This window comes from Ceratosolen solmsi, unplaced genomic scaffold, assembly GCF_000503995.2.
Source record: "Ceratosolen solmsi marchali unplaced genomic scaffold, CerSol_1.0 scaffold35, whole genome shotgun sequence".
Lineage (NCBI taxonomy): Eukaryota > Metazoa > Arthropoda > Insecta > Hymenoptera > Agaonidae > Ceratosolen > Ceratosolen solmsi.
This window is the reverse complement of record NW_011948423.1, coordinates 4,693,902-4,708,404: the sequence shown is the minus strand read 5'-3', so window position 1 is coordinate 4,708,404 and position 14,503 is coordinate 4,693,902. Positions and strand designations below refer to the sequence as shown.

Here is a 14,503-nt window from a genome sequence, read left to right as displayed (position 1 = left end):
TTTTTTTTAAAATTTAAAAAAAAAAAAAAAAAAAAAAAAAAACAACAACAACTAATGAACTATAAATTACGGAGCCAATCGTTTAACACACACCTTGCATAACATAATCAGGAAAATTTCCTTCTTCAAAGTACTGTATTGGATTAGGTACTTTATCTCCTTTTAAAGTAATTTTATGAATTTCTCTGAAGTTATTCACTTCACGTGGATGCCGATTAGAAACGTCAGGATGAGGTATATAAAAGTCCTTTTTAAACGGTCTCAATGTTTCATGATCCCAGTTAGGTTTTCTAAGATTGTTACCAGCATTATTGCTATTTTGTGGTCGTTGACCCATACGAGGTCCTACACGATTAGTCCCAATGCCGCTGCTACCAACTCCACCACGACTTCCATTGCTGAAACGGGAACCACTGCTACCACTACTAGCACCGCCGAAACTACGCTGTCCACCTCCTATCGAACCACGATTCTGACCAGCTCCGCTATTACGATAGCCACTGGTAGATGAATTTGCGTAAGTCCTGCACATACATACAATATATCATTAATTCAATTTAAAAAATCCTTTAATATTAATTTAGTTAAAATTTAAAAAATAAATACTTATTGTTTTATTATTTAATAAACAATGACATTATTCTAAAAATTTATATCGTATTTAATTTTATTATTTGGGTTCAAATTTTTTTTTTCTTTGTTAAATTGTAAAAATTATAGTATAATTTCACAAAGTAATAATTGAAGGTAAAAAGTCTTTTGAATGCTTTAATAAATTTGTCGTGAAAGTAGAGAATTAATAATCCAGACATTGGAAAGTGTGGACATCAAAGGCACTGTTCACGTTTTTCTCCCTCTTACAAGCATTCATGCTCCATTGAGATACAAAATGGAGTCATGCCAAAATAAGAGGTATCTTAAAATTTCATTAACTTTATAACAAACGCACTCTTTATGGTTTAAATATTGGCAATAAATGTTTGAAAAATAAAAAAAAAAATAATTCATAACACAATTAAATGGTTAAATATTAAAAACGTACAATACTATTCTATTTAACAGTGGCACGCACATTCTGCAATTTCTAAAAATGGCCGTCATTGTCCTTACTTCTAAATTTAGTACGGATGGAGTAAAATCTCTTTGAATAAAAAAATCAATCATCTATAATATTAAAAATTAATATACTTACATATTATAATGATAACAGATTTCGGTCCTTTTGAAAGATATTACGAATGGTAGCTCAAATTATATTGAATTGTCTACAACAGCAAAGCTCTCTGTAATAAAAATTGATCGAACGAGTTCAGTTGAGAAACAAGTGCCTCGTGTGAAAATAAGGAATATAACCACGATTTTGAAGAAAAAAAAAGTAGAAATTCTGAATATTTTGTAGGAATATGAAGATAAAACTTAAAAGAATTTAACGTAAAGGAGATAAAATAATACTCACCCGTGCCACAATTTGGGACGGAAAGAACAGGAAGAGAAGCCTTCGTATTCGAGGTCGACCTCGATGAGAGGAGTGAGGGTAAATACTGAGCGAGTCAAGCGAGGTTGTTTCCACCAATCAGAACAATTCTACCTCCGTCACGTGATGGGGAAACAGTTATGCGTGACGTTTATTAGCCCCTTTTACGCTGTGTTTAGCTGGTTAATATAGCCCAGCAACAGATAGAATTTACGTTGAATTTTAAAATACACGTTTATCCAATATCAATAATACGTTTTATTCATTATTTTTTCTTATAAATTTTCTATTTCCAGTACCTTAGTCAAATTATTTAGAAACAAGCGTCAAAAGGGTGGGATAACAATGGGATACTAGATTCATCCGTCTAATGATTTTACCTTTCTCCTATCATATGCTCGCTCTATTTTCCTCTCGCTCTCTCTCTCTCTCTCTCTCTCTCTCTCTCTCTCTCTTTCAGTGGCTCCGTCACTCACTCGCTCCCTCCCACTCTTCGAATCTCTAGCCTTTACCAGAAGAGGAAGACGGCTTAACCAAGTAACCAAAGTCCTTTCGACACGTATTAATGCTTTCATCGCTTTTCAATTATAACGATTATAGTACATAAAATATAAAAAAGTTTTTATTTTAATTTATTACAGCATTTCATTCTTTATTCCATCTAATTATTTATATTTTTCTTTTTAAATGTACAAGCTCTTTCATTTAACTATTTGACTACGTTTGTATCCGACGTCATTTCCGTCATTGCGAAATAGATATGTTGCTATGTAGGTTGGTTGGGTGATCGATCCATAGTCCACGACTTCATGCCAGAAAATTCGTAATAATGGAGTTCATGGTCCATGAGACGTAGTATTTTACATTTGAAAAAAAGTGTAGAATTTAAAAATTACCATATATAGGCTAATCAACATTAGATGATATGAATTGAAATATATGTTACTAATAAAACAAGACAAACGATGATTGTCAATTAATTTCTTTATACTTTATATATTGTTGACGATTAAGACTTATCGACTAACAAATGAATTAAAATTAAATAGTAATTATTTGAATATTGATTGAATATTAATAAATCAACAAATTATAAGAATTTGACTTTCTCTCTCTCTCTCTCTCTCTCTCTCTCTCTCTCTCTCTCTTTTAAGAAAGTTAATTATTCGGTTCACATTTATCGATGATCACCATTTTCATGTATATTTAATAAACTGTAGAATTTGAAGGTATGTAATGCATTTACGCAATAACAATAATTTTTTATTATAGGGACGTATCGTAGTATTAAAAAAAATTGAGTAAAATTATGTTTATTATAAAATTATTCCTTTGTTTTTTAATTTTTAGTTTTATGGAATAATCCAACTTTCTATTTTATAAGATGTACAATACATATGACAAAATGAATATATTTTTTTATATAAAAATCAAATTAATGAGTATGTACAGTTATGAATTCGCAATTAATATGAGAAATACTTTTAATTTATAAATATTAATTTAGACAGTTTTTAATTCCGTACCTATTTATTATAAAGCTTTTAAACTTAAATTAATTAATTAGAATTACTTACTTGTATTAGCATCAATTAAATATCATTAACAATGAATTTCATTATTAATTAACATGAAGTATGTAGTATGAAATTGAATCGAAATGAAATTTATAATAAAATTTTGTAAGCAATTCATATACAATTGTATTATTCTCGGAAGATATTGACTAATCAAATGTAATTTTTTTTAATTATAATTCATGATTATAAAAAAAATAAAACAAAATAAGACAAATATATAAATACAATATTCAATTCTATTTCAATAATATATATAATTATTATCATCTATAAAACGAATTTCAAGTAATTCTGCTTAAATCCCAATATTCGAAGAAAATCGAAGTTCATTCTTTATAGGGAATGGTAATTATTAATAATAAGCCACATTTATGGATAAGTAATGTTACAATTTATTGTACGATTTCAAATTTTAATCTTTAAAAAGTGGTAATTAATATACAATCAAATATAAATGCTAAAAATTCGGAGCAATTTCTTATTTATAAAAAATGAATATCATTGAGAAATATTTAATATATATATAATTATATCTATTTATATATTTGTATACAAATTATATTAATGTATTTCTTTTAGGCAAAAATCTATTAATTAAAGTTTTATATTGAAAATTATATTTTTTGTTAATAAGTTGTTCATATATTATTTCTTTTAAATCAAATTAAAATTATGTTATTTGTATATTTAGTCGTTTTCTATTTTTTTTTTCTTTTTTTTTATTGACACTCAATTATTTCCGATCGAAGAGGTTTTAATTATAATTTGCTAATTATAAATTGCTTAAATTATAAATAATAAATTGCTTAGTCTTAAAATCAAAATTTGTCCCACTTAAATCGTTAGGAGTCACTATATTTTCCTTTAAAACGTATTTTACATTGTAACTATACTTATATATATATATATATATATACAATACTAAAACAAATCAATAAAAATATTAAATACTACTTACAGAGTTGATTAAAATATATTAAAAATGTTTTTATTTAAAAAAATATATATATATATATATATATATATATATAGATATACTTAATTTAAAATTCGTATCCGCCTGTAATCGAAAGCCAATCGCCAAGTTGAGCAATTTTTTTTTTTTTTTTGCTAACCTTCATTTTATAAATTTCTTATAGCGTTATTAAAAAAATTACTACAAATGAATAATTCAAATAGATACTTTGGTATAAAAACTAATTGACATATTGGACTATAATTATATGATGGTAAAATAAAAGATGACGCTTAAAAATAATATCTCCTAAAATTGATTTCCTTATTGAGTTTATGTTTTTCAATTACCATAGGCTAATTAAGATCCATATTCGTTTACTAAATGTGCCAAAAAGTAATTTTTTATATATCATGTTTATTTAAATTTGGGTATCAGTTTGTTTTATATGTGAGTGAAAAAATAATTCATAAGATTATTTGAAATTTTTATAAGTCATAATTTATATATGTAAATCGGCAAAGAGAATTGGTTACGAATTAAATATCATCTGTTTTTAAAATCCGCGTTATGAGCTCATCTATTGTTTTTATTTTTGTAAATAATTTTATTTCTTCGAGTATCATATCATTAGTTATCATATCAATTTCATTTTGGCTTAATTATTTATGCATGAAATTATGATTATACATACCGTTGTTAGAGTATAATCATACAAAATTTTTATACATGTGTATTTTATAAGGCTTAAATAAAATGAAAATATACATTAGATTATTGTTGTAATTATAGTAATGAAGAATAGTGTTCATCAATATATAAGTATTGATCGATACATAAGTTTTCAGTAAATGTAAAGTAGTTTAGGTTTTAAAATTAAAAATTGCAAAATATAATGTATTAAAAAGTTTAATGTTTTTAAAATGATTGTCATTATGTGCATTTTTAAATATATATATATATATATATATTATTTAAAATAAAAACATTTTTAATATATTTTAATCAACTCTGTAAGTAGTATTTAATATTTTTATTGATTTGTTTTATGTTTACAATTTATAAATTATAATTGTATTAATCAAATACTATACTCAAACTTGATAAAATATATTTTTTACAAGTCCCTAATAATGATAGCTACATTGAGAATTATTTGATTTAAATGATATATTTTATAATTAAATTGAGTACAATAATACAAACTTATTATAAAAATGTGTATCTTAATGATATTATTTTTTTAAATCTTTGTCCTTTTCTTTTTCTTTCTCCTTATTTTGCTGTAATGAGCCAACTGCCTGACGAACGGCTTCAGATTGAGGATCTACTCCAGGGAGATTTTCAAGCACAGATTGTAAAAATTCCGTATCAGACATTACGGTTGCATAGTCTTCTTCCACTTCCATTGGCTCTTCCTTTTGAGTTCCTTCGAGTTCTTCTATGATTTAAATGTTAAAATTTTAATAATCACACAATTTATATTGCAGCTTTTATTCACTACATTCAATACTTTTGAAAATATTTAAAACTTTTGATAATACTTAGTCATACATTGGTATAAAGTATCTCTAATACTAATTATGCTCAATTACGTATATCAAAAGTACTTTAAATGTTGTAAAAATTTTAATAATTGAAAATAATTGTCTTACGTTGGTCTTGCATAGACATTTGCATTGCAAAAGCTATTTGTTCCTCCTCTGTCATATGAGCAAAGTCAGGAACGTTTCTAGTAGCAGGTGCTGTATTTTCATTTGATGTCGAAGATTCTTCGTTCGTTTCAAGAGACATGGCAAGAGCACGTTTTAACATTGCCTCTTCGTTAGGAACTTCTTTTATCGATTCAGGTTCTTTAGTTGGTATTAGTACTTCAGGACCTTGAGTTCTTCTTGCTTCGTCCTCTTGACGTTGTCTTTGCTCTTCCATAGAAACACGTAATGCCTGAAATATTCAAATGTAAATAAAAATATTTCAGTTGTTTTATTAAATTGTTATTTGATATTTATCATACTTTCTATTTTCACGCATGTTTTTAACAATAATAAACAAATTTAAATATCTGCATCGTAATGCAACAAAGAATTATAAAGAGAATTGACAAGGATATAATATCGAATCTTTTAATAATCTATTTGTACGTCGATATGGACTTACCAAAGCTAATTCAGGATCTTCATTAGGATCGACACCAAATTCAAATGCCGCACCACTCATACCGGCTCCACCCATTCCATCTTCACCTTGGATAATGGGTGAAGAAATTAATGCATCTGATAAATGTGGTCCTGGAGGAACTGTTACGAGATGACTGCTCGTTCCGTCTTTTCCATTTAGGGCATTTACAAATGCTGTTAACACCTCGTTATTTACACTTTCTTCTCCAAAGCTTATTATATCTACATTAACCTTCTCTTTTTTCAAACGTTTTGCAAGTTTAACAGCTTCTTTTTCATCAATTTGAATGGGGCTACCGACAAATGCAACAATTCTCATTTTATGATTTTTCCCTTGACGGTGCTTTAAGGCTAGCTTAACACATTGAAATAAAAAATATTATATAATTATCAAGCTGATCAATAATCATATATAAAAAAAATATTAATCTTACATGTGCTATTCGGATTCCTGTAATAAGGGATAAATTTCCATTTGGTTGAACTTGATGTAATTTTGATAAAATACGGCCGACGTCACTAGTCAATGTAGCCAATACTTCGACACTGCAAATATAAATATATATAATGATTTGTTACATGGGCACAATGATAATAATACATTTAACTGGTATAGACATAAAACAATTTCATAATTACTTTGCAAGAGTGATAAGTCCAACGTTATTTTCAGGATTCGAACGAGTTTTGGAATGACATACTAAATTAACAGCATCTTGCTGTGCTTGCAATCGAGTAGGCAAGAAGTCTCCGTTTCTCATATAATCGCTATTATCAACGCTGAAAAAATAAGTATTCAATGAATAGCATTACAACAAATATCATTGTAAACTTTGTATAGCAAAGTTAAATAGAACAATAACATCAATGCAATTAATTTGCAAAATCACAAAAAATGAGCCAACGTCTTTGCAAAAAAATTATTAATCATATATTTATTAACCTTTTCAGCATTTTTCTTAAAAATATACTTCAACAAACGCAACTATACTAACGGCACGTAAAAACTAAATAAAATAATAGGCATTTAAGAAGTTTCATTCGACTTTGCTGTGTCACTGCATAAACATGCCAAAACATCAAATAATTGTTTCTGATTGTTAAGATAGTCTTATTACTATTAGTACGTAAAAAATTCAACCAGCAATCTTTTATATTATTTGAACAATGCATTAAGACCTCACTCACCATTATGATTAGATAAATAAAAATATTAACCTACCATATCATAGTACTTTCGAGCACCATTTTGGACGAAGTCTGATGTTTTAATCTCGTTATATGTAGTTGTGAGCATAAACTATAGTACTATAGATGTGAATATGTTCAATTTGAGATTTTGCAGCAGTGAATTTGAGCTCGGCAGATTGAATACGTTTGTATTAAAAATAAAAATAAATGTACAGATTTTGTCGGCGTTCAATTCGAAATATCAAGTTGAAAATCAAGGCGGAATGTTCTCAAACGTTAAATCTTACTGAAAGACAAATTTTTAATTGTAAGACTAAAAGTATGTTTTAAGTAAATCAAATGACTCTCTGTATTATTAGATAAATAAAGGCAAGATATATCTGTTTAAATTATATGGCCATTAAGTCTACTGAAATTATTATTATTATATGTTATTGAGAGGTGTTAGGAAAGCTTTTTTTTTTTTTTTTTTTTTTTTTTTTTTTTCTATTTATCCGATAATCAATGTAATAATATCACTGTACGGAGTGTTAAATTTCAAGCGTTAAATATCTAAATATTAAAATTCATTACGGTGAGTGTTTTCAAACGATAACATAAATGAATTATTGATATTTAATTTCCAAAAAGTTTCTCAATGTCCGTGGAATTTAAAATGCCTATCTTTTGGTTTAGTTAAATAGAATACTGTGAAAATTACACTTTTTCGTATGATTTATTTTAATTTTCCTCAAATAGCGTATGATTATTAATCTTTCAATATTTTACATTTATATTTTTATGCGTCCTTTTCATTGTTGAGTTCTTTGAATACTTCTCAATACGAACGTTTGGTGTTATTTTTCAATATTATCTTTTTAAAATGTTTGTCTAATCTATTGTATGATTATTCGTCTATTTTATTATTGTTATTATTATTATTTTTTTTTTACTGAATTAAAGCCTTACTGTTATTCTTACCATATTAGATTTGAAAGTTGGATGACACAAATCCTTTTTTTTTTCTTTTCTTTTTTTTTTTTTAATCAAAAAATGTGCGGAAGAAAAAGAATTGAAACGATGATAAACAAATTTGAAGTTATTAGTGGTAGAAAAATGTTTAATTATTTACTTATATCAGTGTTTTACGGTGAAAAAAAAAGAAAAGTAGTTTGATCTTGAAACATATTTAAACTGATTAAAATATTTAAATATTTAAGTATAATATTATCTTCATACTGTTTTTTTCTTCTTCATTTTTTCCAACCGAACGCACGCTGTAAAGAGCGACTAATTAGAGTGAAGAAATGGATATTTTTATACTTTATACATATTGTGGCCGGGCTGAAAGGAAGTGCAGTTCATTATATGGATATCGGGCTCTTTCAGACGCTTCCGCACTGAAGATTAAATCGTATTGGTCTTGTCAGGTATGCAGATAGTGTATTTTTGTGTTACGTAGGCAATGGAATTCTGAATTTATCGTCATCTTCCGAATGCGCGCAATGTCAATGCGAATAGACATTCATAAAGTATTTGTTCGGTTATATATAGCAAAGAACTAAAGTAATTTCTTTCATTTAAAGAATATAAAATTCTCATGTTCATTTGTTGATTTCAAGGAAATTGAACGAAAGCCACATAATTTGAGTTTATATTTTTTTACTAGTTTTGAGCATCTATTTGCTTGAGTATTTTATTTAAGTTATTAATGCAACTGGAGAGCATTGTTTCTAGGGAAATTACGTCGTTCTGTTATATTTTTTACCTTTTAGGCATCATATAGAATCAATAATATAATCTCGTGTTGTGTGTCGTGTATTTAAATAGGCAAATTTTCATGCAGAGCATATTATTGAGGCGCATGCGCCAAGTGAATAAACTATTTAGGATAGTTACAATTTTTAGTGCGCAGACGTCAATAATTGAAAGGAACATCGTTTTCCTCAGTTTACAATTAATCGAATTACATTCTAGTCAAACGTTTTTGAGAATTTATTTAATTTGTATTTATTATTATTATTGTTATTATCATAATGATAATCGAAGCGAGTAATATATTGAAAATATTATTCTTTCTTAGATAACATATCATGAAATCTTTATTTCAAGTTGTCTTTTGTATAGTCGGCTTACGTTACGTTATATTTGATGAAAATATTCCATGATTTGATAAGGTTAGTCCAATCAATATAATACTTTGGTATTGGATACAAAAATGATTATAGATTTTTCATTTAGAATTTTATATGTTATTATTATTGTTATTTATTTCCTTGCATTATGACTGTAGAAAATAGAAGAAATGTTTCGCACACTTTGCAAATGAGCTTTAACACTTTTTTATGCATTGTGCCCATATTGTCCATATCTTTCTGTTGTTGAGTGAAAAAAAAACACTTCATTTATTATATCATATATATATGATAAATAATTCAAACAGAAACATCTAACTGTAAAACCTAATAATCATTTACATAACAATGAACATACCCATTGCTTAATGAAACATTTATTGTCAATTTTAGACAGTTCTTTTGAGTAAAATTCAAAATGTTAAATTGTCAAGAAAAAGAAATCATAGCTGTAGGAAAAGTTTTGAATAATACATGTAGACCATTGAAGGAAAGATTTCGTGCTTTATTTACATTAAAAAATATTGGAGGATCATTAGCAATACAAGAAATTGAAAAAGGTTTTGCGGATCCTTCAGCATTATTGAAACATGAACTTGCATATTGTCTTGGGCAAATGCAAGATTCGCGTGCCATACCAATACTTGTAGATGTTTTAAAAGACAAAAGTCAGGAACCAATTGTTCGTCATGAAGCTGGTTAGTATTAATTTTATTCCAAGGATTATTATAAAACGAATCAAGTGTTTAATTTCTAATTGAAATATTTAATCGTGAAACACAAAAGAATGCATATTAAAATATTTTTTTTTTAAATATTTTCTTAGGCATACTAGTCCTTGCAATAAAATATCCGTTATCGTATTTTAATACTTTTCTATTTTAAACTAATATTTTCTCATTCATTCAAATGTTTCATTAATAATTTAAATTTGAATTTGATAGGAGAGGCATTGGGTGCTATTGGTAATAATTGTGTAATACCCATTTTAAACGAGTATAGTAAAGAATCGATTGTAGAAGTTGCAGAAACATGCGAACTTGCTTTGAATAGGTTAAGGTGGCTTAATGATACGAAAATAAAAGACGAGGATTTGTTAGAAAATCCTTTTGCATCTGTTGATCCTGCACCACCTGCTCAATTAAAAGATATACAAATGTTAACAGATGTTCTTTTAAATGAGAATATACCTCTGTTTGATCGATATAGAGCAATGTTTTCATTAAGAAATTTACAAACAAAAGAAAGTGTTCATGCTCTTGCTAAAGGTTAGAAAAGAGACTAAATTACTCATGACATCATCAATTTTTACTATCTCATTTCAATTTAACATTATAGATTCGTACAAATATCGAATTTATATAAATTTAAATAGAAATTTGAGTTATGCATAAATATACGCAATACAATTAAAATGGTATATTATTTTTGTAGGATTAAATGCAGGTAGTACATTATTCCGTCATGAAATTGCATTTATACTAGGTCAATTACAAGAAGAAGAAAGTGTACCTTACTTGCAAGCTTCTCTTGAAAACGTAAATGAAAATGAAATGGTACGACATGAATGCGCTGAGGCTTTAGGCGCTATAGCTTCGCCTCTGTGCTTTAACATTCTAAAGAAATATTTGGACGACGATAAACGTGTAGTTCGCGAAAGTTGTGTAATAGCATTGGATATGTGCGAATATGAAAATAGTTTAGAATTCCAATATGCCAATAGCCTATTAAAAATTAACGCATAATATTTTAAGCATGTCCTTTGTAATTATATATTATGTAAAATAAAGATTTATGATAAACAGTGAAATTAAATTATATTTATATAAAATTTTGTATAATATATATTTTGATATTCAATTTTTTGAAAATATTAAAATATTAAAATATAATTTAATTGGTGTGCTTGTAATAGTTACATTATTATACAATTTTTATATTACAAAATCTATATTAAATATCATTTTAGGTAAATAAATTCTCTTACCTAAATTTTGTCATAACAGCTTGTAATAAATTATATACACATAGTAATCAATCATCTATATTACTTAATCGAACCATTTTAAATATATTCCCATTTACTTTTTATACTGTGAATATATTGTTTCCATAAGTAACTGTTATCCATGAAGTGGAATATAATTCACATATGCTATTTTTCGCTATAGATTAGATATTATTATTAGATTAGATAGATTTGCATGTATACCCTTTTCTAAGTGTTATTAAATAAAGATAACAATTTCATTTTAAAATACTATATAATTCTTATATGATCATTGTAAATAAATGGCTTCAGTTAGTTCAAATATCAATGGATTCAGTTCAGTTAGTTGATATAAGAATAAAAATCGGTTGATATTTTTAGTAGTTTTATCTAGATTCTTATTTCAGGAACAAATTATAGTTTAATGATAACACGAAGCAATGGTTAAACATAAAGTGAATCCAAATATTTTATTTACAAATAAATATTTAATCTATTTATAACTAATTGCATTTTCTTTGTAAATAAAAAATGATGTACATTGAGTTATACAAATTCTTTACTATAATTACTTCCGACCATTATAATATACATAACAAAGTATAGTTTTATTCGAGAAAATATAAAAATTCTTATACCGTCTTTAAATATTATGTATTATATATAAATAATTAGTAGTTGTTTTTTTATTTTTAAAATTTTTTAAATTGTTAATTGTTATATTTGGTTTTTCGAGTTTTTAGTATAGTTAAGAATATCACTATATATGAATTGTTTATAACACTTTCTTTTATCACGTCTCATTATTTAGTGGATTCTTTATAAGTTCATAGGTAATCAGTAATAAATATATTGGGAGTAATTTTTTTTTTTTTTTATTTAAGTGCAATTATAAGCTGCATATGTATAATCTAAAAATGAATAATATTTCATCATATAATTTGTCAAATTTTAATTAGGGAATTATGTTAATTTAAATGGTTTCTATGTTCACTTAAATTCGCTTAAAAATATTTAAAATCTTGAAAATGAATACATAAAGTAAATTAATTATTATTATTATACAGATAATGCACGTTTGAAAAAATATTTTTAAAAATATTAAGTAAAAATAACATTTACACATTTTTGACATTGCTTCTACAATTATAAAAAAAAATGATAGTTTATAACAATTTTTCGTAAATAATATGACTCTTAAACGTATTGTGATAGTTATTTTTATAATTTGATATTAACTGATAAAATATATAATAATAATAATAATATTAACTGATAAAATATATAATAATAATAATAATAATAATAATAACAATAATAATTTACTATGATCAAGCAATGATTTTTACACGTGTAAAATATAACGCCAATTACTCTAAATCAATTTAATTTCTCGTTTGGATTTCTCTGATTGGAACCAACATTCTAACACTCCAACACCAGCTATTGGACTCATTGAATTAACATTTCATTAGAACTAATTATAAAAATTACTATTTAATATCATTTGATAAAAATTTATTTACTGATTGCTTTTAAAATTTGAAAATAATATATATTCCAATATTTTAATAAAACAAATTGATTACTTTTTTCCCCTTATATTTATTCACAGTTTATATTTATAGTATTATTTTATTTGTAATAGTAAAATTTATGTATTGCGTTATTTAACGTAATGTACAATACAACTCCTTGCTTAAATATTTACAATCAAAATGAAATAATGAAAATCAAAGCGGATGTTTATAGTCTCTTACATTACATCGCTTTTCTCTCCTTGCCATCATTAATATTGTTTTATAAAATTTTTCCGCTGCTGATGCTTCTCCTCTTTTGAAAATTTTATATTAATTTAATAAGTATTATAAAATATATTTTTTATGTTCTTTGTTTACTTTAGCTTGTTTTTACAAATTTAAATCAATTATACAAAATTTTGTAATTTCATAAAACTTCTGTAAGTCTTATGCCCCTATTTTAATTATGTATTAAATTAACAATTTATATTATTATAATTTTTACAACTATTGATTAATATTAAAATATTGAAAAGTGAAAGTAAATAAGTTCACCTTAGAGTATAAATTAAAAATGTTCAAAAAATTTATATTGCCTTTATTAAATTATTACGAAAAACACGAGCAGCTAACAGCAAACTGTTAATAAGCATATAATTATTATTTTCAGTTATTTTCAGAAACTGGTTTGTACGGCGTCCCACTAGACTCAATTTTGATTACTGCTGAATCTCATCATCCCCTCCAATCTCTCCAAGATCTAAATCTCTTCACCATACTTATTTTAATGTAAAAGTCTTTTTATATGTCGAAAAATATTATTTTTCATTTACAATTCATAGAAATTATATAACTTCTAAGCATCTATTTATATCTTTTTCCTCTATTCGCGTATTATTAAAAAACTTTTATTAATTGAATTATTAATCCTATCCACGACAGCAAGATATTACATAATTGAAAAACGATTATATCAATAGTGTAGAGATCAACAAATGTATAGATAATAATATAATAATATATTTAATATTCTTATCAATTAAAGCAAGTAATTCAATGCAATTATTATAATTTGTTTTTGAATATTAAAATAATACTTTCGTTCTAAAAATATTTATATATGTTTAAATCAGATTTCTTAATTCATAGCTAAATAAATAGAAATTGACAATGAAGTAAGAAATAAAAGATTTCTTTGTTTTTTCGTTATTTAACATTTTGAATATTTATCGATTATTAAATTATTATTTAGCAAGGATAAATATTATCGTAAACTGGTATATTTGATTATACCGCTGTTAGATATTTTGTTAAGAATTTTTATATTTTTTATATTTTTTATATTTATATCCTTTTTTATTTATTTATTTATTTATTTTTTGTACAGACAAACGCAATACAGCGTCTTTTTTTTATCGTATTTTTAAGAATTGAAATACAAATTTTAATATTATATATTATATATTTCAATCCATTTGATTAAAATATATAATTAAGTTCTT

At 25.5% G+C, this 14,503-nt stretch overlaps 3 protein-coding genes across 6 annotated transcripts in view; 1 reads left to right on the top strand and 2 right to left on the bottom strand.

Annotated features, from left to right (window-relative positions):
* LOC105362200 (ATP-dependent RNA helicase p62) overlaps positions 1-1,537 on the bottom strand; it is a 4,996-nt gene extending 3,459 nt beyond the window's left edge. For 2 of the 3 annotated variants that reach the window (XM_011499571.1, XM_011499574.1), the window contains exons 1-2: positions 1,043-1,116; positions 94-524 (exon numbers count right to left, since the gene is read on the bottom strand). In XM_011499571.1, the coding sequence (XP_011497873.1) occupies positions 94-524; positions 1,043-1,101 (490 nt within the window). In that variant the 5' untranslated portion in view covers positions 1,102-1,116. Of the gene's footprint in view, positions 1-93; positions 525-1,042; positions 1,117-1,192; positions 1,284-1,456 lie in introns of those variants that run through there. The other variant, XM_011499572.1, reaches the window with a different exon arrangement.
* Positions 1,538-5,228: 3,691 nt separating this feature from the next.
* On the bottom strand, positions 5,229-7,505 carry Rpn10 (regulatory particle non-ATPase 10). 2 transcript variants are annotated; one of them, XM_011499569.1, is made up of 6 exons: positions 7,409-7,505; positions 6,826-6,966; positions 6,621-6,732; positions 6,167-6,541; positions 5,665-5,953; positions 5,229-5,450 (listed from the first exon to the last, which is right to left on the bottom strand). In XM_011499569.1, exons 1-6 carry the CDS (start codon positions 7,432-7,434, stop codon positions 5,245-5,247), a joined length of 1,149 nt encoding a protein of 382 aa, XP_011497871.1. In that variant the 5' UTR covers positions 7,435-7,505; the 3' UTR covers positions 5,229-5,244. The 2 variants fall into 2 exon arrangements, with proteins under 2 accessions (XP_011497871.1, XP_011497872.1); XM_011499570.1 differs by having other exon boundaries at positions 5,229-5,447.
* Positions 7,506-9,396: 1,891 nt separating this feature from the next.
* nero (deoxyhypusine hydroxylase nero) lies at positions 9,397-11,281 on the top strand. The gene is made up of 4 exons (XM_011499565.1): positions 9,397-9,533; positions 9,885-10,189; positions 10,436-10,759; positions 10,926-11,281. The coding sequence occupies exons 2-4, from the start codon at positions 9,910-9,912 to the stop codon at positions 11,234-11,236; spliced, it is 915 nt and encodes a 304-aa protein (XP_011497867.1). The 5' UTR covers positions 9,397-9,533; positions 9,885-9,909; the 3' UTR covers positions 11,237-11,281.
* Positions 11,282-14,503: the final 3,222 nt, after the last annotated feature.